The sequence below is a fragment of the Monodon monoceros genome, unplaced genomic scaffold (genome assembly GCF_005190385.1).
Source record: "Monodon monoceros isolate NGI ecotype Baffin Bay Population unplaced genomic scaffold, NGI_Narwhal_1 Super_Scaffold_6, whole genome shotgun sequence".
In the NCBI taxonomy this organism is placed as follows: Eukaryota; Metazoa; Chordata; class Mammalia; order Artiodactyla; family Monodontidae; genus Monodon; species Monodon monoceros.
In genome coordinates this window covers 91,057,785-91,083,792 of record NW_021703783.1, presented here as the reverse complement: position 1 = coordinate 91,083,792, position 26,008 = coordinate 91,057,785, and the positions used below count along the sequence as shown (strand labels likewise).

The following is a 26,008-nucleotide window of genomic DNA, read 5'->3' as shown; positions in this document are numbered from 1 at the left end:
TCTACTTCTCACTAAGGCCTTCTCTGATCACTTTATTTGAAAATTTATTTGAAAACTCCCCATCTTCATCCTCTGCACATCTTATCCCCTCTCTGGATCTAATTTTTATCCATACCATTTAATAACAACTGACATACCACAAATTTTACTTATGTTTATTGTCTGTTCTCTCATTAGAATGGAAGCTCCATGAAGTGATGGATTTCTGTCTCTTTTGTTCGCTGCTTTACTCCAAGGGCATAGAGCAATCTCTAACACAAACTAGGTGTTCAATAAATATTTGTAGAATGACTAATTGAATGAATAAACAGTGAATAAAATAAGTTAGGGAAGTACAATATACTATATTCTCCTCTTGGAGATTCACACATTTTATTAAAGGATCTGAATTCTTGCAGTGAAATAAAACACCTCTTTAACGTAGCATTGCCTCAAATTTTTAAAATCACAGAACTTTTTTTCAAGTAACAGCTAAGGAAAAGTCTTTGGTCCAAGACAAATTGGTCAGGGTAACTTGATTCCGGGACTTCCCTGGTGGTCCAGTGGGTGGAACTCCATGCTCCTAATGCAGGGGGCCAGGTTCTATTCCTGGCCAGGGAACTAGATCCCACACGCATGCCGCAACTAAGAAGTCCACATGCCACAGCTAAAAGATCCCGCGTGCCGCAACTAAGACCCAGTGCAGCCTAAATAAATAAATAAATAAAACTTGATTCAAATGACAACTTGATATTCTCCAGTTGCTCTACCACATCATGGTTTAAGAGCCATTCGGCTTAGAGAAATTATTACTCTCATAGTGAGTTTTCTGGTGTCCTCGATGTTGGGTTTTGGGGCACATAAAAGATTACTCAGGAGCTAGGCTTTTTTTAATTAATATTTTATTTGTTTAAATGTTATATAATTTTTTCTTAAGCTGCAAGTCTATTTATAAATTTGGCAAATTTTAAGGGAGCCTTTCTAATATGGTTAACTAAATTCCCTTAAACATTTTAAATTATATTTATAAATTTATTATATTTCCTCTAAGAACTTTACCTGTGTAATTATTAAAATCTTTCCAATTATCTGAATGTCTTATAAATTTAATAAATTAAAGTTATAAGTATAGTGAGTCTTAGACACTCTTAAATGTTCAAATACTGTGTATAAACTTAGTTATCAACTTAGAAACTGCAGGTCTATATCATTTAATCAATTAGAGGCTAATGTGTTATTATAAAAATGTCAAATTCTCTTAAATTTTGAAAATTCTCAGGTACCAAATATGCACAGATTATTCCCAAATTTAATATGAAAATAGTAATCTGTGGGTTTGATTTGTGTCTCCATTTTTAAATCTTCCTAGATTTAAAAATACTATTTCTGTACCTAATTGTAAATTTTCCTGAGTTTCATAAGGGAACAATTATGCTATCCCAAGTAATTTGGGGTACCCTTTCAGTTAAATTTTGGGGTCACTTTTTCAGCATATCAACCAGAAATTTTGTCTGAGATTTTCCAGAGCTATAGCCTTTCAGGGTGATTTTTCTCAAGATGAGGAGGGCCAAGTATCAATAAAACTCTCTTTAATAGTTGGTAGGTTTATAGAATCCCTAAGTATTGGGTTGGCCAAAAAGTTTGTTAGGGTTTTTCCAGAACATCTTGGCAGAAAACGCGAACGAACTTTTTGGCCAACCCACCAAATGGAGTGGTCTCTCCACCATGTCCTTTATGCGGGTCAGTATCTAGATTTTTCTTTTTCTCATTAAAGTCCATAGCCCTCACTAAATCTGTGAATAACTTCCAACATTACTTCAATTTACATTTAAGCTGCTCTCTTAAACTACGTAAGTGTAAATCTGTTAGATTATCCATCTCTTAAAGCTTTGTCTAATCTGTGACCATGTCCCAAAAGTCATGCTAATAAAAACTACAAAGAATTTTGGTCTTCCCTGGTGGCGCAGTGGTTAAGAATCAGCCTGCCAGTGCAGGGGACACGGGTTCGAGCCCTGGTCTGGGAAGATCCCATATGCCGCAGAGCAACTAAGCCCATGCGCCACAACTACTGAGCCTGCGCTCTAGGGCCTGTGAGCCACAGCTACTGAGCCTGCGTGCTGCAACTACTGAAGCCCATGCACCTAGAGCCCGTGCTCTGCAACAAGAGAAGCCACTGCAATGAGAAGCCCGTGCACCACAACGAAGAGTAGCCCCCACTCACCGCAACTAGAGAAAGCCGGTGCACAGCAACAAAGACCCAACGCAGCCAAAAATAAATAAATAACTACAAAGATTTTAAAAGTGGTCTTACCAGGTCTTAGCACAATTGCCATAATTAATATTTGTTGCATTAAATGAATGAATGAGATTAATTAACTTTAGATCTTTCCATATCAAGAGTATGTATTAAATGCGCTGAGTCACTGCATTACCAGTTAAGTGCATGCTGTCAAAATCTGACAGTTATTCTTCTATCTGCTAGCGTTACCTGTCACATCTTTGAATATTTTCTATTCTGACGTGTTCTTCATAGACTTTGGTTTGTGTGAGATAAGCCAATCATGGTGACAATCACTGGATTCTCCTAATATCTATTTTTCATGTTTTTCAGTACATTAAAAAAAATTGGATATTCAGTTGACTTTTAGAAACATAGTCCCAGCACAATATGAAAAATCCAATTAATAACTAAAAATCATTTATTCGCACTCCAGTTCAGTTCTTTAGAATTACTGAAATATAAGCCCTGCATAGCCCATTTCCTATTGGTACACAGGAGATAAGAACAACAGGGCTTATAAATTGTTTTGTTGATCCCCCTGCCCATACACAGTATAACCTGTGATCTAAACAGGTGGGAAGCCATTTATTCAGCCAAGAATTCCTGCTCATGTTGGACAGATAGAAAGGTATATAGATAGATAGAAATGATACTAATGATATTAGCACTTTCTCCTTTCTTGATATCTCTATTTCTGTTCCTGTTACTAAAGCTTACTTTCTATTTCTAGTAAGTTGCTAGGAGGTGGAATTGAAAGCATGGCAATCACAGAAGCTTTTGGAGGTAGGTAGAACCTTAATATTTTGTTATATGAAAAATATGTGTATATATACACACCCATATATATAATTAAGTAGTCAATTGTAAATTGTATCTATTTGGGAACTTATGATGAAATATCAGTTATCATAATGCAAGATCATTCTGGGCTGCAATTAAAATATATTCCAACATTAACAGATGAGTTTTATTGGCATTTTTCATCTTTTTATCTCTCATTCCTATAGAAGAGATTAGAATTTTTTTCTCTCATACCTTCAGAGGGTAGTTGTATAATGAGACAGATATTATTTCTAAGAAATACATGTTTCAGGAACATAGAGAATAGATTTCCCTTCCCTTATTGTATCCTCTATTAAAAAAAAAAAGTCAGGAATTCCCTGGCGGTCCAGTGGTTAGGACTCTGCGCTCTCACTGCCAAGGGCCCAGGTTTGGTCCCTGGTTGGGGAACTAGAATCCCACGGGCCACACAGTGTGGTCAAAAAAAAAAAAAAGTTCATGCATAGCTATGTTACGTACTATCCCTGACAGTTCCAGTATTTTCAGTCCTCAGAGAACTAAATCTGTTTTTTGGTTGTTGTTGTTTGTGGGTTTTTTAAATATTTATTTAATTTAATTTATTTATTTGGTTGCATCAGGTCTTAGTTGCAGCACACGGGATCTTTTTTTTTTTTGCGGTACGCGGGCCTCTCACTGCCGTGGCCTCTCCCGTTGCGGAGCACAGGCTCCGGATGCGCAGGCTCAGCGGCCATGGCTCACGGGCCCAGCCACTCCGCGGCATGTGGGATCCTCCCAGACCGGGGCACGAACCCGCGTCCCCTGCATGGGCAGGCAGACTCCCAACCACTGCACCACCAGGGAAGCCCCCACGGGATCTTTTGGTTGCAGCATGTGGGCTCTTAGTTGCAGCATGCAGGATCTAGTTCCCTGACCCGGGATGGAACCCGGGCCTCCTGCATTGGGAGCGTGGAGTCTTAACCACTGGACCACCAGTGAAGTCCCTGTTTTTTGTTTTGTTTTTTTGGTGTTGATGTTTCTGTTGACTTGGAGAAATAAATCTGTGTTTATTTCAGTTGACTCTCAGTCTTAATGGCTTACCTGCTGTTGTATTCATTGATATTTGTGAGCTTATTTCTTGATTTTAATCTGTTGGAGTTCAAAAGGCCTAAATTGGTGAGTGGGGACATTTTTCTCCGGAGAGAATTTGCTTTTGTTGGTAGCTAGGGAATACCACCAATCTGAGGATCCCAGGTCAGTGGGAGAACCCCAGACTCTCATTCCTGTGGTGGAGTCTTAAACTTTCATTTATATAACTATTCCTAAGGAAAATTTGGTTTAAGTTAATTATTATCTAAAGGACAGTTCTGAAAAAGAAAACCTTTTAAAAGTTGTTTTTACTACTGGTACTCATATATGCAGAATCCATTCATGACACAGAGGTACTTTATGTGTGAGATTTGACAGTTGGAAAAGAAAACCATACTCTGAGGCCATATTTATTCTTTATGAAAATATCTAAAAATTAACTATGTATGTTTTTTTTCTATATTTCACAGAATTTCGAACTGGAAAAACCCAGCTCTCTCATACCCTCTGTGGTAAGGATATGTAACAACAACAATAATAGCAATAACAATAATAATCATAGTGATCTCTTACTATTCTACTTTGTGCCTGGTACTTACATAATCTCATGTAATCTGAACAAACTTGCAAGGAAACTAAAACTCAGAGACATTACATAAACTGCCCATGGTTACACAAATACCAGAGCTGGTCTTTGAATATATCTGATGCTTGAGGTGATGTTGTATACACTGCACTCTGAACACATGAATGGAAATACGGAGGAGGTAAATGGGTATATGAATGTGTTGGTGGAGAGAGGTATTCATTCATGGTCTCGATTTTTCCCATTCTATCTTTTCCATATTGTATTTATGAGAATGTCACAGAATCTTTTGAGGCCTAGAATTCCTTACTTTCCATAGAGTAAGGTTGGAACTAAAAAAGACTTAAATGTTTCTAAAGCAAAATAAGCAAAAATACGTCCTTTTGCATAAAGACATTACACTACATTTCTTTGACCTAAGTAGAAGGAGCATGGAAAAGTGTTTAATAAGGGGATTCTGGAATCAAAATAGCTCTGCCAATAATAGCTGTGTGACCTGGAGCAAGTTGCTTCACCTTTCAGATTTTCCCTATCAGTAAAACAGGAGTAATGATAGTGCCAAACTTAGGGTTGTTTTGAAAAATAAATGAAATAATGTATGTACTTTATGTAAAGTAATTCCTTAGTGTTAACTACTACATATAAAGAAAATGCATTTAAAATTTTGATATACATTAATTGAAAAGTTAAATGAGTTATGTAGCATAAATTATATTTATGATTATTTCTTATAGAAAAAAGTTAGTGATACTTAAATTCTACTTCTTTCAGAGAACTAAATTTCATGAATATCTCCCATAGTGAAAGATATTGACATTCTTTGTTGAATTACTACTATGCTGGCAGAATACTTATAATCTTACCACTGGTTAGTAATATAAAAATATAGCATGCTGTTTAGAAACTAAAAGATCATTATTCTTTGCTACATGACTAGAGAGTTGCAACCAGCCTAAATACCATATTAATTTATATACACATTTGTACAAAGTTTATTCACTTTTACTAATATTAACTAAATTTTAATTGCTTTCTAGTGACAGCTCAACTTCCAGGAGCAGGTGGCTACTCAGGAGGAAAGATTATCTTCATTGATACAGAAAATACTTTGTAACCCTTTTATTTAAACAAGTTGCTAACATAATAGTGAGATATAGTACTGTTACTATAAAAGAGAATTTGTTTGAAATATGTCATTTTGTGATCACCCTGTAAACCAGCAATAATGAGAAAAGCCAAGGGAAAACAGTTGCTAGTCGAGTTTGCAAATCACTTTTTCCCCCTGAAATTTTTATTTTATTTTATTTATTTATTTATTTTTTGAAGTATAGTTGACTTACAATGTTGTGTTAGTTTCAGGTGTACAGCAAAGTGATCCAGTTTAATATACATATATATGTATATATATATATATATATATATATATATATATATATACTTTTTCAGAATCTTTTTCCCTTATAGGTTATTAGGTTATTACAAAATATTGAGTATAGTTCCCTGTGCTATACAGTAGGCAGTAGGTCCTTGTTGGTTATCTATTTTATATATATTAGTGTGTATATGTTAATCCCAAACTCCTAATTTATCCCTCCCCACCACTCTTTCCCCTTTGGTAACCATAAGTTTGTTTTCTATGTTCAAATCACCTTTTCTCATAGTTTTTTTTTTTTAATTTATTTTATTTATTTATTTATTTTTGGCTGTGTTGGGTCTTCGTTGCTACGTGTGGGCTTTTCTCTAGCTGCGGCGAGCAGAGGCTACTCTTTGTTGCAGTGCACGGGCTTCTCATTGCAGTGGCTTCTCTTGTTGCAGAGCACAGGCTCTAGGTCATGGGCTTCAGTAGTTGTGGCATGCGGGCTCAGTAGTTGTGGCTCACGGGCTCTAGAGCTCAGGCTCAGTAGTTGTGGCGCACGGGCTTAGTTGCTTCGCGGCATGTGGGATCTTCCCGGACCAGGGCTCGAACCCGTGTCCCCTGCATTGGCAGGCTGATTCTTAACCACTGCGCCATCAGGGAAGTCCCTCAAATCACCTTTTTTAAAAAAAGGTTTCACTTCTCCAAATGGGTTTGGTATAAAATTGACGAAACAAATACATGAGAGGAAATTACATCCTATTTGTTTTTAATTATCTTACTTCTCCAAAGATTTAACTTAATAGCTAGAAGGTTATTGACTCACTCAAAGTCATGGTCTCAAATAAAGGAAAAGGTCTGAATTAAACAAAAATACAGAAGGAAAAAGAGAAGAACCTGTTTGGGTAACAAAAAGAATTGCAGTTTTATTGAAGTGTAAGTTATTTCAGAAAGCAAGACTGGAAAGGTGGGTCTTAGACATGAAGGGCCTTGAAGCTGGATGATGGGTGTAAATTGGATTCTTTTGTAATATTCTAGGCAAGTAATGAGATTTGATGACTGTATTTGGTAGACAAAGGAAAGAGAGGCTTGGGAAACCACTCTTAAGTTTGTCTAGATACTAGGAGAATAACGATGACAGAATTGGGAAGATCATATTTCAGAGAAAAGGTGATGTTTCATTTTAATATGTCAAATATGAGGTACAGAGGGACATCCATATGGCAGTTGGAAATGTTGGGCTCAGCTTGAGAAAAGGGTAGGGCCAAGGATATGGATGGAATAGCCAGGGGGAGGCAAGAGAACTTACATAGAGAGAAGAGAAGAGAACTGAGAACATAACTTTGGCGTTTGCCTATGTCTAGGAAGAGGGACTAAAAAGACGAATCAATAAAGACAGACAAAGTAAGAGGATATCTGGTTGTGGATGCTAAGCATAAGGAAAGTTTCAAGAAGAAAATGGTAGTCAGTGATGTTCCACAGAGAGAGAGAGAGAGAAGGTGCAAACTGAAAAAGATCACTGAGGTTTGCAATTAGGAGTCCAAGAGGCCATTTGCAGTAAAGTAAGATGATGGAAGTTTGTTGCAAATAAACAGTAAGGAATTGAGGCAGTGTGTAATTAACCAATAAATAGAAGAAATACAGTAGTTTGAGGAGATATCAGGTTCAGAGGACATTCTTTTTAACAATAGGACTGTAGGAAGAGGCGCTCAGCTGGAGTTCAGCTAGTTTCAGAAACAGTTGATTAAGGATGGTTCTTGAGAGGGAGGAATTGTTCTTGCAGAATAGCTGCCACTGTTTGGGCAATTTGGATTTTATCAAGAATGGCTGAAAGAAACAGTTAGGAGCCAGGTCATATGCAAGAGGGAATAGGGAGGAACAGCTGGGAGGAACAAGGACATGCAGGGACCCGAGTGGAATGTTCTCACTCTTTCAGAGTCTCTTACATGTATACGGCTCTCTCGTGGTACTTGTCTTTTTATGTGTTTATATTTTGCCTACATAATTATGTTTTACACTTACCTATGGCATAGATTATCTTATGACCCTTAAATCCTCCACAGTGCCTTGCACTGGTAATTGGTTAATATGGTAACCGATTCCATATGGGAATCAGTTAGTAAACATTTGTAAATTGATTTGAACTTCCCTTCAGCATAAGTCCAACTTTTATATTCCTGGTTACATAGTCACCCGGCTTTGTAAAAACTGACATAGTGAAAAACATTTTTTATTGCTTCTTCCAATTCCTTGTCTCCTTTGATTTGTCCACCAGAAACATCTACTGGGTATACTCAGCAGCAATAGAAGATTTAAGTGGCTGTCACTAAAGCTCTGAAGAAAACATATATAGTGCTGTAGGACAGAGATGGCTGGGAAGTCCTAAAGACAATTCAATTCAATGTTTACTGAACTAGTTCCAAGTGTCACAAATAAGGTTAAAAATGGTCCTTACTTTACAGTTACTTATAGTATGATCAGTACTATACAAATACTGTAAACAAAGTGAAATGAGACCACAGATGTGCATTTTATTTTATCTTACTTCACTTTAGAGAATATTACAGACATATTGTTAGGATCACCAAAGACCTATAAAGAATGTTTATTACTCCTTTACAGTCTAGATAGGTATAAGTGATTATTAGCATCTTCCAGAATACCTTTTCAGGTACACTGAATTTGCCCCCCTATGAATTTACTAATTTCAGAATGCTAACACAACTCCTTTAGAAGAAAGTGGATTTTAAACCCTAAATAAACCAAAAACTATATGATAATAATTCCCTTCTGGACCCTTGAAGTTACTTTTTTGACTCTTTGGTTTATGTAGTCAAATTTATCATTTGTTGGCAACACGTGGTTAGTGATATATTAAACTATTTCATGTTGAACAAGTGAGGAATATGAAGAGAATGAATTAATTCACTTTGAAGTGACTTGAATTATAATTTAGTGATATTATCTTCCTAGACTAGGTCTATATTTATTGAACTGAGAACAACAGAGATTCACAAATCTTAGTTTCTAGTTTTTCTCTTGGAACTGATTTGCTGCATAATCCTGAGTCATCTGCCTAATCTCTGTTTGTCAGTGTCCTCCTTTGTAAAATGTAATAGAGGCCATAACAACTAACTTCCAAGGTTATTGTTTAGATAATTTAATATTTAAATTCATTACTGTCTCATTATTTCTATCACTGTTATCACTACCTAAGGTACTCATTAATTGAGGCACTTATGAAAAACAAAGTCTGATATAGATTTTAAGTGATTATTGGTATCCTCCAGAATACCTTTGCAGGTACAGTGTTTTGCCTCTCTTTGATACACTTGCTTATGGTATTATTTTTTGTAGTTGTTGTCTAAACTTTTTGGAATTGATTTATTGAATCCTTAATCCTGGCATACTCCAGCCGTCCAGATCGCCTTCGGGACATTGCTGATCGCTTCAGCGTAGACCATGATGCAGTCCTGGACAATGTACTTTATGCACGTGCATATACTAGTAAGAGCCCCATGCAATTGGATGCTTAGGCTGTTTTAAGGTTGGCAGCACTGATTTATTATTTGAGTGATGCTTACAACATTTTGACACTATCCTTTTCTCTTTATATTTTACCTTTCTCCAAATTTATTTAGTCAGTCCACAAATTTTATCATCTGGTAAGTCCTTAGACATTGAAATGCTCTCAAATTATTTCTTATTCTTTGTCTTTGAAATGGAGAGTAACATTCTTTTTGGATAAGGTAGCATTTGGTATGTATGCTAAGGCAGAATATGAAATCATACTTAATAAAGTCATAAATAATTAAGAAAATCCTTCAAGGACTCTCTTTTGCCTGACTCCCAAGAACATACATGATCTTAGCCTCTGCTTCTTCTACTTTTTATAACATTTTCCCACTGCATTTCCCACCAGGTGAACATCAGATGGAGCTACTTGATTATGTAGCAGCAAAGTTCCATGAAGAAGCTGGCATCTTCAAACTATTGGTACGAGCTTTTAAATATTGCTCAATCTAGAGCTATTTAGCATATTATCTTTCTTCTATTGATTCCAATTCAAATTAACTTCTTCCTTCATTTCCAAATGCATTATTTATTTTTACATTAATCCTACACAGATCATTGATTCAATAATGGCACTTTTCCGAGTGGATTTCAGTGGTCGTGGGGAGTTAGCTGAACGGCAGCAAAAACTGGCCCAGATGTTGTCACGACTCCAAAAAATCTCAGAAGGTAGATTTTTTTCCTTAATTTTTTAAAAATAAATTTATTTATTTATTTATTTTTGGCTCCGTTGCTGTGCGCAGGCTTTCTCTAGTTGCAGCGAACAGGGGTTACTCTTTTTTTTTTTTTTTTGGCTGCATTGGGTCTTCACTGCTGTGCGTGGGCTTTCTCTAGGTGCGGTGAGCAGGGGCTACTCTTTGTTGCGCTGTGCAGGCTTCTCATTGCAGCGGCTTCTCTTGTTGCAGAGCATGGGCTCTAGGCATGCGGGCTTCAGTAGTTGTGGCACATGGGCTCAGTAGTTGTGGCTCGCGGGCTCTAGAGTGCAGACTTAGTAGTTGTGGCACACGGGCTTAGCTGCTCTGCAGCATGTGGGATCTTCCTGGACGAGGGCTTGAACCCGTTTTCCCTGCCTTGGCAGGCGGATTCTTAACCACTGTGCCACCAGGAAAGTCCCTCAGAAGGTGGATTTTTAAAATAAATGGTGATATCAGAATAGCACCTGTGACTGTTTGCTAAGTAGGTTTATCAGAGAAGCTCAGAATAATGTCAGGAGGCAATCCATTTATTAAAAATAAAATTTCCTTCATGGGAATACAACTCTTTTTTTAAACCAAAAATACTGATTCTAATACAATAAGGTACCTAAATAATATAACAATAATAACTTTAATTTATGATATCAATGAAAAAACAGGAATGTAATCTTGTTCATCAAATAAATTCATGGCACAATATTTCTAAACTCTGAAATCTAAGCAATGAAGTTTTAATATTCACATTGTCATTCTCTTAGTTTCTTAATTTTATTTCTTGATGCAGAATATAATGTGGCTGTGTTTGTGACCAATCAAATGACTGCTGACCCAGGAGCAACTATGACGTAAGCCCTAATATTCTGCTTTTGTATTTCACAAAAGTTAATATCAAAAGGGTTAGAGTGTAGAATAGGAAATAATTCCAAAATCATCAGCCTTGATGTGGACATAGATATGTCACAAATCACTTTTTGCACAGTGCATATTACTTCATAATTGCAAATATCATTTATTTGTTATCCAGATCTATTCTTCTCTAGTTTTTTTATAAAACAAAGCAATAGTTTAACTATTTTCAGAGATACTTTGGGTTCCTTTTTGTCTAGGACTAAAAGGATATTAGAGGACAATAAGAAAAAGATCTTAGGGAAATAAAAATGTATATTCCAGATACATGAATGGTTTCTAATGCACTGATAATCTGTTAGCCTACAAACAAAAAAAGCAGGCTCTCTACAGGATATACATGAGATATATATTTAATTTATATATTTATTATATTATATAAATATAATATATTTATATTTACAGGATATACATGAGATATATTTATGAGTCTCTTATATATTTATAAGAGACTTGCTATGAGAGAAGTCTCCTGTTTGAAGAAACAGAATTTCACTCCACACTAGGCATATTCAGAATTTGTTGAAGTAGTTGTGCACATAACATACATATTGATGGCTCTGCTTGCAAGATGGCAGTGAATAGAAAGACAAGGAGATGGTGGTGTGATGAATTGGGAGATTGGGATTGACATATGTATAAAATGGATAACTAATAAGAACCTGCTGTATAAAAAAATAAATAAAATTAAATTTAATTAAAAAAAGAAAGAAAGGCAAGGAGAGTTAAAGTAGTATAGTGAAACAGAAAGTTCGAATAAGGACTTCCCTGGTGGTCCAGTGGTAGAGGCTCTGTCGCCTAATGCAGTGGGCCCAGGTTCGATCCCTGGTCAGGGAACTAGATCCTGCATGCCACAACTAAAAGATCCCGCGGGCCGCAACTAAAGAAAAGAAAGATCCTGCATGCCACAACTAAGACCCGGTGCAGCCAAATAAATAAATAAATATTAAAAAAAAAAAAAAACAGAAAGAAAATTCAAAGAAAGTTCAGTTGCCACCATCAAGAGTTTTGAGCATTATGTATCTGAATAAGCAGTCAAAATAGCCCTGAATCTACGTACTGCTTTTTTTTTTTTTTTTTTTTTACAGTATGCAGGCCTCTCACTGTTGTGGCCTCTCCCATTGTGGAGCACAGGCTCCGGACGCTCAGGCTCAGTGGCCATGGCTCACGGGCCTAGCCGCTCCGCAGCATGTGGGATCTTCCCGGACTGGGGCATGAACCCGTGTCCCCTGCATCAGCAGGCGGACTCTCAACCACTGTGCCACCAGGGAAGGCCCTGTACTGCTTTTTTAAAGTTCTTTTCAGCAACTTCTTATTTATAATAATTTTTAGCCAGAGAAAAGTTCCAAGACTAGCATAATGAATCCACAAATATCATTTGCCTAGTTTCATCAGTTGTTAACATTTTGCCACATTTTTTCCCTCTATGTGTTTGTGTGTGTGCGTGTGTATGTAAAATCTCTCTATATGCTACATACACACACATGCTCATATATGTAAAAGTGTATATGTTTTGTGAACCTTTTGAGAGTTGTTTTCTCCGAACCAGTGAGAATTATTTGCAGACATCATGACACATCACTTCTTAGTACTTCAGCATATCTCTTCTAAGAACAAGAACATTCTTCTACATAACTACAACATAATTAGCACAGTCAGGGAATTTAACATTGGCGTACTATTTATCCAATACACAGTTATATTCAAGTGTCTCCAATTGTTCCAACAATATCCTTTGTAGTTTGGGGGGTTTCTTGTTTTGTTTTTGATTCAGGATCAGTTAAGGATCATGCATCCCATGTACTTGTCATGTCTCTTTAGTTTCCTTTAACCAAAACAGTTCCTCAACCTTCGTTAGATTTTTGTGACACTGACTTTCTTTTTTGGTGGCGCTGTGCAGCATGCGGGATCTTAGTTCGCCGACCAGGGATTGAACCCATGCCCCCTGTATTGGGAGTGAGTGACATTTTTGAAGCGCACAGGCCAACTGTTTTTCAGAATGTCTCTCAATTTGGAGTTGATTTTTTTCTCATTATTTAAAATGTTAAACACTTTTGGCAGGAAAACTACTAATATATAAGTAATGTTATGACCTTTTCCATATATCACGTCAGGAGGCACACTGGCAGTTTGTCCCTTTATTAGTGATATGTTTGATCATGTGATTAAGATGGTGTTCACAAGATTTCTCCATTGTAAAAGACCTTCTCCTGTTTGTAATTAATAAGTAATTTGTGGGGTGATACTTTGAGACTTGTGTAAATATCATGTTTTGCACCCAGTGGATTTAATAATATCCATTGCAGATTTTTGCTTAAATCATAACTCTGATGGTTGCAGTACAAAGTTCTGTTACTTTAAAACTGAGTCAGTACATCGTTTGGTAGCAGATAAATCAGTCATTGACATATATATTAGAAGATATTTGATATGATATTCTAAATTATGTAAATTGTGCTGAAATGAATGTATCTCTCTTTAGGCATTTTCTAAACTAAACGCTAAGAGTTTTGCTGCATCTTCTGCAGTTTGCTATAGCTCTCACTTTTCAATACGCTTTTATGATATTTTCTACTTAATTACAGGAGATTCCAATGTGAAAAGTATTAATTACATGAAAGGTTTTAAGCAAGGTCTTTTTGTTTGTTTGTTTTTTGAGTTTTATTGGCCGCACCATGCGGCATGCAGGATCTTAGCTCCCCTACCAGGGATCGAACCCATGCCCCCTCAGTGGAAGTACAGAGTCTTAACCACTGGATCACCAGGGAAGTCCAAGCAAGTTAAAAAGATTGAGGAGGGGGAAATCAATCATTTATTCATTCAGTATATATTTATTGAAAATCTACTGTATATCAAGGTTCTAGGAATTCACTAGTGAACAACAGAGACTATGTGCCTTGCCTCCATTAGGAAAAAAATAAATGATGTCCATTTAACTCAAAATTTTTAAGTCTTGGTTGGTCATGCATTGTCTGTAGTCCTTGAGGGGTTAAGGCAATATTCTCTGTTTTATAGGGTATCTTTCATATACAGGACATAAAGTACTTCACAAAGAGAATAATTTTAAACTGAAGAGAAATGGGAGATTTTTAAGGCTCGCTTTAAAAAGAGAAAATGACTCATTGGCTCAGAGGGAGGAAGTGGGTTGCATTCAAATAAAACAGTACAAGTTAAAGAGCAATGTTCTTTCTTCAGGTGTAGGGAGGGAACATTGAAGAGGCCAAAACTATCGACCTAGAGTTAGAAGACAAAGGAAGTCTGTGGAAATTAGGTCAGATAGGGTTCTTTTTCTTATATTTGTAGAAAGTTTCAAAAAGCTTAAAACCATTTTGAATTGACTCCAATAGGAGAAAAATAGAGAAATGACAGAAAGGAAATAATTGCAGAAGTTCAAAGAGGGGAGGAGATTTATAATGAAATAAGCTAAGAAAAGAGCCGAAGAAGGTAACAAAGACTAGTATTTTTGCTGGGTGAATCTGCTTTGAAACAGCATCTCCTCCACCTAGCCAAGTTATATGGAAACAAATTTCACTATAATTAGTATATTCTAAAGTACATCATAACAATACAAATTAAATGCATGTGCTGTAAAGCACATATATTGCCACAGCTAAATTAAAAAAGAAAACAGGACAGTTTTAAACTAAAGGATTTCAAATGCTATTAGAATACTTCCCATAAAGGAAATATCTTTGTTTCTCAGTGTTAAGGAACTCCAAGCTGCAACTCCCCTGGAGCCTGTCAGAGAAATATCACTATAATTGGTATGAGTACCCAAGTACACTGACAATAATTGAGGCTTCTATCCCATGCATTATACTTGATGGCACATCGTATTAAAAAGGAACAAAATTATAGAGGCGAGGAGCTTCCATATGATACACCAGAGCAGTAACTCCTAGATGAGGCTTACAGATACAGATTTTAGAACTAGAATGAGCCAGTTGATGAAGGCCTGGAAATAAAGTCAAAGTATCAGCCTGTAAAGCTCCATACCACAGCAAAAATAAGATAAGCAACCAATAAGACCATGATGTTGCCCCCTACTTCATTTGTGTATTTGTCTCCCTAAAAGTCATCTTAGAACATTTGCAGTCTTGTAAATGTGCAGTTTATTCTTTAAGGATGTCACTTACTGATTCTACATCATTAGTATAAATTAAGAGGCAATATCAGGACTTCCCTGTTGGCACAGTGGTTAAGAATCTGCTTGCCAATGCAGGGGACATGGGTTTGATCCCTGGTCCTGGAAGATCCCACATGCCGCAGAGCAGCTAAGCCCGTGTGCCACAACTACTGAGCCTGCGCTCTAGAGCCCGCGAGCCACAACTACTGAAGCCCGCGTGCCTAGAGCCCGTGCTCCACAAGAGAAGCCACCGCAATGAGAAGTCTCTGCACCGTAACGAAGAGTAGCCCCCGCTCACTGCAACTAGAGAAAGCCCCTGCACAGCAACAAAGACCCAATGCAGCCAAAAATAAATAAATAAATAAATAAATAAATTTTAAAAAAAAGAGAGGCAATACGGTTAGAGAAAAAACATTAAACCAAAGTCATTAGCATTGTGACCTTTTGCAACATTTAAATTATTTGAATTTTACTTTCCTCTCCCTCAAAATTAAGAGCACTTATATTTATTGGTTGCTTAGCATGTGCCAAGTGCTTTCATGTATCATCTTATATAATTCTCATATCACCTCAACATAACTCAGCCTCCTAGACCTCCCTGTTCTATGAAGCCAGTCTCAGTATATTGCTGTATCTCTCCCCAACCCCCCAACCACCCCCCGCTGAATTCTATCTTCAAAAATTTGAAAAATGTAGATTTTTCTGCATATTTTGGGAGGAAATGGGGGGTGGGGTTATTTAACAAAACTTCTTAAACATACTCCTTTTTTTTTTTTAACCATCTCTTCTTTTTCACCAAAATTCTCTATCTTCCTCTAATCTCAAAACCTCCTCCTCTCTCTTGGACATGGTTCACCCAGTCTTTCTCTCAATGGACCCCTTCTCAAAAATTCCATCTTTAAGCTTAACCCTTAGCAAGTCAAAAGTACCAGGAGTACCAATTGTCCCTCAAGTTTGCCCTTACCCAGACCCCTCAAGGCCTCCACTCCAACCAGTATTTGACGTAGACACTATTATTATTCCTAATATATAAAGGAGGAAACAGAGGCTCAGAGTGCCTACTTGCTCAATCATACAGTTAAAAAACAGGAGTCAGATTTTGAACCCAGGTTTCTTTGACTTCAAAGTTGATGCTCTTTTAGTCTCACTGTGCTATTCTTCCTATCTCACTCCCAGAAGAATATCACCTGCCCTACCATCACCATAATCCTGTACTCCCTGCACCCTAATTTGCAGTTGGAAGGTCAGGAGGTTCTGGGTCTTACTGTCAACAATATAACAGGCTGTATCCTGTTCAACCAGAGGGGGATAAATGAAACAATCTTTCTTGGCCCCTCTTTATTTTTAATATCCACCCCCATCTCTTCCTCCTTCTCATCATACTCCCCCATCCCCTGAGAAAAGGAGGAAAGAAGAGAAGATAATATAAAAAAAGAGGAAATAAGAGAGTAGGCTAAAGGAGGCATGTGGGTGGTTTTCTGAAGCCGTTTTTACTTGGTCAGAAATAGAAGTAAATTAAAGCCCTCTAAAAGAATGTGGAATGCTATTACACCTTCTTGTACTTTACCTCAAGACTTGTTTATAACTGCTAGAATACTCAAGAAGTTCAAAGAAACTTGAAGAAATGTTTTTCTTTCTTTTTTTTTTTTTTTTTTTTTTTTTTTTGCAGTACGTGGGCCTCTCACTGTTGTGGCCTCTCCCGTTGCGGAGCACAGGCTCCGGACACGCAGGCTCAGCGGCCATGGCTCACAGGCCGAGCCGCTCCGCGGCATGTGGGATCTTCCCGGACCGGGGCACGAACCCGTGTCCCCTGCATCGGCAGGTGGACTCTCAACCACTGCGCCACCAAGGAAGCCCAAGAAATGTTTCTTGATTAACAAGTCACTGAAAGAGGGTTTTAACTGAATCATTTAGTTAAATAATAATAGTTACCATTTATTGAGTATCTCTTATGTGCCATGATTACTGAAAGGGTAAATATAATGCTTTATAGATGACCTGGCACAGTTCCTGGCATGTAGTAGGCTCCCAATGAGTTAGATTAAATATATCTTGAATCTTCACAACAGCCCTAAAAAGTAAGGAGGTTTTTTTGTTCCCATTTTACAGTTAAAGAAACTGAGATTCATAAAGGTAAATAATTAGCCCAAGGTAACATAGATAATAAGTGAATCAGGATTAGGAAGGCAGATAATAATAATTGCAGTCACTGGATTAATGCCTTGCCTAAATTATTTCATTTTATTGTTACAACTACCATACCAGTTAGGTACAATTATTATCTTCCACTTAAAATGAAGAAACAGACACTTAGAATGATTAACAATTTTCCTGAGGTCGTATGGCTGGCTGATAGGCCAAAATTTGAACCCAGGTCTAACTCTAAAGCTCTTACACCACTTAGCACATTGAGGCTGTATGTGCCTGGGGAAAGGTTAGCATGCTGTCATATGAGACTCTTTGCAGGGATGTATCCATTACCCTGGTGAGTTGACCAGTGTTCAGGGCCCTCAGCCTTACAGACAGAGATTTGATTTGGTCATCCTACTGAGCACAAATCCATTTCTCAGGGACAGACTCACATTAATCAAACTCATGAGACTCAATGAAAGATCAGAAGGCCAGTTTACTGATAAAGAAAAATGTAACTACATTTGAAGTTCTTGTGACCAGGGCATTCTCTCCTTGTAGGCAGACCTCTATAGGAATCCAAATTTTAATCCAAAGCTATTTACTAAATATGGAATCCAAGCAAAGGGAAATAATTAGATGAGTTAGAAGTGTCTGTCACATAGTAAGGACTCAGTAAATCTTGGTTGTGAATGTTATTGTTAATAGCCAACCACACTGGGGCAGGGGGCGGGATGGACCATGAATCTCCTAAATTTATGAAAATTTTTGTATGTGTACATATGTGCATTTTTCTGGGGGAGAGTCTATATCTTTTATTAAATTATCAAAGTGTTAGTGACCTACAGGAAAAGTCAAGAGCCATAAATTCTACATGAAATTCTACACAGAATCCTGAACATTTTGATGGAGCAAGTAAAATTTGAATTGGCTTGATATTCTCCCAGAGCTAAGGCTGTTATGCTATGTTGCAATTTATTTTAATTAAGTATAACCTCTTACATTATGAGTCACTTTTTAGGACTTTTTTCTCCCCATATTATCTTTCCTATATGATTTCTTAGCACTTTTGCCGATCTTATCATTTATTTCTCATTTAGTTCATTCAAAATCATCTCCCTTTGGAAACGACATTCTTTTTTTTTTTTTTAATTTATTTTATTTATTTTTATTTTTGGCTGTGTTGGGTCTTCGTTGCTGCGTGAGGGCTTTCTCTAGTTGCGGCGAGCGGGGGCTACTCATTGTTGCGGTGCGTGGGCTTCTCACTGCAGTGGCTTCTCTTGTTGCAGATCATGGGCTCTAGGTGCACGGGCTTCAGTAGTTGTGGCACGTGGGCTCAGTAGTTGTGGCACGTGGGCTCAGTAGTTGTGGCTCATGGGTTCTAGAGTGCAGGCTCAGTAGCTGTGGCACACGGTCTTAGTTGCTCCGCGGCATGCGGGATCTTCCCGGACCAGGGCTCAAACCTGTGTCCCCTGCATTAGCAGGCGGATTCTTAACCACTGCCCCACCAGGGAAGTACGGAAACGACATTCTTAACACTCGGGCTCTTCACCTGGAGTAATCAATGACAGGCAGTAGTACCTATTCTCTTTTGTGCATAGGGTACCACATTGGTAATAACAAACAATACTTTGTTAAGAAAAAAACATAGCCATACAGCTAAAACCTACAGATTCCTGCTCTTCCTTAGATTATCTGTAAGGGGGTGGAGGTGGGGAGGATTACTTCAATTAGGGGGAAATCCTGTCTCCTTTTACATTTCCCTTTCTGTCAGAACACCCTTTAAAAGTTCCTTGAATTACAGCTTCTTTGAAGATATATCACAAATCTGTGTCTAAAAGGATCTAATTTGGAGGAAACCCAAGTTTTCTTCTCTTCCCGTATCCATTCAACAAGAGTTATTGAGTGTCTTTTATATTATAGGTACTTTTCTAGGCACTGGAGTTACTAAAATGAATAAGGATTTAGAGTATAGTTGGGGAATGAGACCCATGAATTAAAAATTATAATGTAGTGTGCTTTAATAGAGTTATATTCATAGTGATATGAGAGGACAGGGGAGGTAGGCTCTACTCTGTTTCAGGGTATCAGGCATGGTTTTCAAGAAGGGATGACACTTGACGGGTGAGTAGGAGCTAAATGAGCAAACACAATAGGAAAGGGGCTTTTGCTTCAGAGATAACTGAGTTTATAAAGGCATTGAGATATAAGAGGACTTGCTGAAATAAAAAATAAAAGTTTGAGGAGGAAGAATGAGTACAGCTGTAGATAAGTACAGTGAGCCCTTCGTATCCATAGGTTCCACATCCATGAATTCAACCAACCTAGGATCAAAAATAATCAGAATAAAAAAATCCAGAAAGTTCTAAAAAGCAAAATTTGAATTTGCCGTGCTCTAGCAGCTATTTACATAGAACTTAAATTGTATTTACAACTATTTATGTAACATTTACATTGTATTAGGTATTATAAGTAATCTAGAGATGATTTAAATTATATGGGAGGGCACAATATTGTAAATCAACTATACTCCAATAAAATTTTTTTTTTTTTTTCGGTACGCGGGCCCCTCACTGCCGTGGCCTCTCCCGCTGCGGAGCACAGGCTCCGGACGCGCAGGCCCAGCCGCTCCGCGGCACGCGGGACCCTCCCGGACCGGGGCACGAACCCCCGCCCCCTGCATCGGCAGGCGGACCCCCAACCACTGCGCCACCAGGGAAGCCCTAAAAAATTTTTTTTAATTAAAAAAATAAAAATAAAGTATATGGGAGGATGTGTGTAGGTTACATGCAAATACCTCACCATTTTATATAAGGGATTTGAGCATTCGTGAATTTTGGTATCCATGGTTGGGAGGTGGGTTCTGGAACGGATCCCCCTGTGGATACCGAGGGAGGACTGTATGTAGGTAGCAGACAAAAAGAAGCAGAAGTTGAGGAACTGTCTTCCTGAGAGCCCTCCTTTTCTTTGTGAAGAAGCAGGCAATGTCGTCCAAAGTTAGGGAAGAGAACAGAAAAGAGCGCTTAAGGAGACTACTGAAAGTTTGGTAAAGGGGAGGTGAGGTTAACCATGCTCATATAGAAGAATTACTAGGCAGTATGGAGAGACCATCTGTGAGAAGCATTAACATAGCTGTTAAAACTTCTCTCTGACCATTTAGCGAACCCCGACTCTCCTTTCTTGTCTCCTCTTCATAGCAGTTTCTAACTGGTCTACCTGCTGTAGGGGCACCTATCTTTCTATTGCCCAATATTCTCCTTGGTATTTTTGTAACTTCTATGTCTTAAGTACAAAAAATATTTTTGAGCACCTACTGTGTGGCTGGTTGCTACAGAGCTGAATACAATGTCATCTGCCCTTAAGGAGCTTAGTGATAGGTAATAGGCGAGGAATTGAGGGGGAATATAATATGTAAATAATAATAGCACTAAAGGCAGGACATGAAAAATGCACTAAAGAAGCATAAATACAGTGTTTGCAAGTTCAGAGTTCACAGCCCAGCTGAGAATATCATCAGACCCTCAAGCAGCCCATCTATGTAGAACATAGGATTCTTTTAAGACCTTGAAGAACCACCTGTAATGGAGGGTAACCTGGAAGGTTTAGAGTTATTCCGTTAAAAAGAGTGGCATTGATCTGTAAGCGTTATAGAGACAATTCATCTCTAGCTATTCCATCCAACTGAAAGGGCTTCATTGCTTTACTACCCTTTCAGCTGTCTGAGTAAAGCAACCTATCTTCTGACTTCTTAACTCCTGTCAGTCTCACCTGCCTGGATGTTACTCTCTTGATAGTGGTTCACTCCAAAACTAACTCTGTTCTTGTTCTCACGTTGGACCTGCTGAATCAATCAATCCTATCTAACCCCAGCCAGCTGGTCCTAACCTGTGAGCCATTTAATCAAGCAGCAGCTTATTTTTTATTTTTTTCAATTGTTTGACTCCGCAAAACTCAGAAGGCACTAACGGACAGCCAACAAACCCATCCCCGTGGTGCCCTGAGTGAAGACAAGTCAGCTTAGATATATGATGGACTAAAATCCCACCACCTAAGACTCTAAGCAGTGAAATGAACAGCCATCAAAAGGCAGCAGTTTGGGACTTCCCTGGAGGTCCAGTGGTTAAGACTCCGCACTTCCACACAGGAGGTGCGGTTTCGATCCCCAGTCAGGGAACTAAGAACCCATGTGCTGTGAGGAGTTGCCCAAATAAATAAAAAATAAAATAAAATAAAAGCAGCAGTTTATATTAGCAGACTCCTTTCCCAGAGAGCTTCATATCCCCATTAACCTACAATCTTTTTAGCCTCGTGTCAATCAGCCACATCGTCACTACACCAAGCCTCATGCTTACAGTAAACAGAATCCTGAGCTTCATGGAGCAAAGCAGAATTTGAATTGACTTGCAACTGAATTCTCCCAAAGCTGAGGCTATTATGCTATACCAAAATTTATTTTGATCAAGTGTAACCTGTTAAGTTCAGTTCCATTTGTTGATGATTTTGAAGCCTAGATTTTCTTCTTCATCAAAGGAGATGATCTTGTGGTTTTCTCCTTCATTCTATTGATATGGTATATCACAATGATGATTTTCCTATGTTGAACCACTCTTGCATTCCTAGAATAAATACTACTTGGTCATGGTGTATAATCCTTTTGATATGTTGCTGGATTCGGTTTGCTAGTATTTTGCGGAGCTTTTTGCACCTAGGCTTTTTTGAAGGGCGGGCTTACTATATTAGGTTTATTAAGAACCTTTCACTTCTTGCCAAGTGAGTGTTAGTCCCCTAGTGAGTATATCTCTCAAGAGTGTCAATATTTGTAACTACCTTGCAATCATAATATATTTTTGAATTGATAAAATCATAGTAAGAGCTTATCTTTTTTGTATCCTATTTTAGAAGAATAAACTTTAGACATCAGCGATAAAGATATTTCTGAGATTCTTCTCACCTTAAATTCATAACCAGTACAACACTGAAGGTTTCCAATGTACAGTTAATGAATAAGAAGGAGGTTCTCAATCTGCTGTCATTTACATCATAGCATCATGAGGGAGGGTTGGATATTACTTATTCATTAGACTAGAATAGTGGTTGGCAAACAGTAAGCCATTAATAAATACTTCTGATACATGAATGAATGAATAAATTCAATCTTTGTATTTTGTAAAGAAAAATTGCTTAACCCCAAGATTTATCCTAAAACAGTGAGTAGTGTTTTATTTGTTTTTTTTATTTTTAAAAAATCAAACAAAACATGAACCATTTATCATAGGAATCTCAGAAGCCCGAACTGGATGGCAATGGGGTACATAGCAGCTCCAAACTCTAGCCCATTCCCTGGTTTATGAACAAGCCTCTGCTTGTTTAGAACGCAAACCTACTCTGTCCCCTGCCATACTCCACAGAAAAGTTGCCTTGTAATTGCAGGTAGTACTGTATATAGTCCATATGATGAAACCTGAAAAGGTGTTTTATTAATTCAGTTTTCAGGCAGACCCCAAAAAACCCATCGGGGGACACATTCTGGCTCATGCTTCAACAACAAGAATAAGCTTGCGAAAGGGAAGAGGAGAGCTGAGAATTGCCAAGATTTATGACAGGTAAATATTTCTTATCTTAATCAGATTCTTGTGCATATGGTATTATATAGAATTGCCTCTCCTGAGAGGCTATAATTATTCCACTGGCAGACACTACATGTTTGAATTTCCTTCTCAAAAAGTATTCAATTCATTGAGAAGTCCCTACTACGTACTGGGTTCTAGGGATTCGGAGATCTTGTTGACAAATTGACTTGGTCTCTGACCTTCCCAATCTTACAGTGAAGCTAGAAAATGAAATGATTCCAATTGAAGTGAGGTAAATACAGGAAAAGTACAGCATGTGATAGGGATGTTCTTCTTTCTTTCTGCCAGTTTTTTTTTCAGGTTTCAGTTTAAACACTGCTTCCTCAAGGAACCGTTCCCTGACCCTTACATTCTAAGCTAATACTCTATATTACACCTTTTATTCTTTCACAGTACTTTACTTATTTAATTAACAGTTATAAGCTTAGATTTTACCAGCAACAAACCTAAAGCGATTTGAATTAGGGAGGCATTACCCACCCCTTCCTGAGTGTTGCTGCTGACCCTTCTCTGTGGACCTCCCCCATTTTTGCCCATCTGAGGGGCTGGCAGGGGAGGGTACCCCCACCTTCCCTGCAGCTGTTCCTCAGGAGTCATGACTTTGACTGGGTCTAGAAAGGTTGAGCTGGAAGGGGTGGCCCCTGGTCACTTTCTGAGCACATGTCTCAGAGACCTGGGGCTGGTGGGAGTGCTGCTGGAGCTGGATTTCAACACATAGGGTGCTGCTGGGCCAGCTGGTAGGGTTGCTGGGCTCCAGGCCTCTAGCTCCAGCTCTTGCAGACCTAGGCCCCTCTCTGACCCGAGAAAGCTCCTCGGGCCCTTGAAGCTGATAAACCAAGAGAGTAAGGAAACATTCTTTAGAGTGAGAAAGCTAATGTTTCAGCCACTTAGAGATAAACTGCAAAACTAGAGCCTGGCATGGGGCTGGGGCTAAAGATTTTTCTCGAACTTTTCAAGATTTGCAAGCATGCAGCTTGGAAGGAGGCTGGTGGTTTTACTGTTAAAAAAGCAATAACGTGGCTTTTCCTGTAAGGCTTGCATGGTACTTCTTACCCCTCTCCTGTCTCCCCCTGCAAAGATGGTGCTGGAATGTTCTGGAAGGTCATGTCAACTTCAGCTTTCCTGTGGAAACTGAAGCCATTGGGGTTTTCTGTCCAAATTCAAAAGGAGTCATACGTGTGTGTGTGTGTGTGTGTATATGCATATATGTAGATGTACATATATACACATACACTCATTTTATATACATGTATGTACATGCAAGTATTATTATATACATGTGCAAATATATGAATAAACTTTGACAACATAATTGATGTACATGGTAAAAAATAAATAAATAAAATCAAACAGTACAAAAAAAAGAGTTATAAGCTTAACAAGTTTTTACAGAGAAACCTATTACATATCAGCTGTTCTAGATTCTGGGGACAGAGCAGTGAACAAAACAAAAAGACAAGGCCCTGCCCTCATGGAGCTTACATTCCATTAGTAATGATTTATGTAACATATGTCATCCCCACTAGACAGTAAATACCCTGAGGACAGAAATACTATTCTCTTGCTTACCACTGTATTCTTAGTTCCTCGGACATAATAGATGTATTTGTGACTGACTGATTAGCCAATCCTGGCAACAAGGTAAAGATTTGTAATAACTCTTTACCCTAGGGAAGGAAAAATCAGCCAAAAAGGAATCAGATGAGCTCTGTATCTGGTTTTGACTATGAATCACAGTACTTACTATGTATTGTCATTGAAAAATATTAAATAATCAGTTCCCCCCTCTATCTGGTTTTTATTCAGACCATTTTGCTTTTCATCCTCAGTCCCTGTAGAAGACTGTGATACACATATGCAAGTGCTATGCTTTGTAGAGCTCAGCGATCTCTAGAAATTTGTTACAAGTGTTCTTTGTTGAATTAAGTAGATAGTAGGGTTGTTCCATAATTTTACTAAAATTTCTTGGTCTATATCTTGGACAGATTGCTGTGCTTAGAACTTGCTCAAACGTTTTCCCTCTGAAGTGTAAGCATCTGATTACACGTACACCTCCCTCACTACAGGGACTGAGTCTGGCTCACTAACGCCCCCGGCACCTAGCACGGCCCTTGGCACATAGTAAGAGCTCAATAACTATTTGTTGAATTAATAAATGAATGAATTCCATCTACATGTTCAATCATTTGTATATTTAATCAAGTCCTCCAAACTTTTAGGAACAAATAACCTCTGCAGTTTTTACAGTCCTAAGAGAGCACTAGGGTTCTGCAGTCTCAACAAAGGATAATTAAAATTATCATAGAAGTTAGTCATGTCAACTTTTCATAAATCTGAATAAAAATAGCAAAACTAGATCAGAACTTAAAATGTGAAAACTTAATTTGCTGTGCATCTTGTACTGCCTTCTTTCTGGTCTCTAAAGATTTCTCACAAAGAATTCTCCTTGACTTTAGAAAAAACTTTTTGGTAGAGAAGATCATGATGCTAAAAATGATAGCTAACACTTACTGAGTGGCTACTATGTGCTAGGCCTGTGCCAAGTGCTTTATTTATCTACTTTTTCTTTGTTTTTAAGGACAACCTTAAGGGATAGAGATTATTATCCCCATTTACACATGAGGCAAGGCCCCAAGTAGTTAGGTAACCACTGCCCCTCTACAGTCTATTTTAAACACAGAAGCCAGAATGATCCTTTGTAACACCAAGTCAGAGCATATCTATCCTCTCTTTAAAACACTCCTATGGGGCTTCCCTGGTGGCGCAGTGGTTGAGAGTCCGCGTGCCGATGCAGGGGACACGGGTTCGTGCCCCAGTCCGGGAAGATCCCACATGCCGCAGAGCGGCTAGGCCCGTGAGCCATGGCCGCTGAGCCTGCGTGT

The 26,008-nt window shown here is 38.1% G+C and overlaps 1 protein-coding gene and 1 non-coding gene across 3 annotated transcripts in view; one reads left to right on the top strand and one right to left on the bottom strand.

Annotated features, from left to right (window-relative positions):
* The window catches only part of DMC1 (DNA meiotic recombinase 1), a 39,675-nt gene that overhangs the window by 9,157 nt on the left and 4,510 nt on the right, over positions 1–26,008 (top strand). Inside the window, exons 6-13 of one of the 2 annotated variants that reach the window (XM_029205629.1) lie at positions 2,991–3,043; positions 4,597–4,638; positions 5,750–5,822; positions 9,482–9,573; positions 9,989–10,062; positions 10,194–10,308; positions 11,119–11,179; positions 22,983–23,099. In XM_029205629.1, coding sequence (XP_029061462.1) covers positions 2,991–3,043; positions 4,597–4,638; positions 5,750–5,822; positions 9,482–9,573; positions 9,989–10,062; positions 10,194–10,308; positions 11,119–11,179; positions 22,983–23,099 — 627 coding nt within the window. The remainder of the gene's footprint in view (positions 1–2,990; positions 3,044–4,596; positions 4,639–5,749; positions 5,823–9,481; positions 9,574–9,988; positions 10,063–10,193; positions 10,309–11,118; positions 11,180–22,982; positions 23,100–26,008) is intronic. The other variant, XM_029205630.1, reaches the window with a different exon arrangement.
* On the bottom strand, positions 21,427–21,578 carry LOC114886277. The gene has a single exon (XR_003791284.1). It is a non-coding gene; the product is annotated as a small nucleolar RNA SNORA79 (small nucleolar RNA).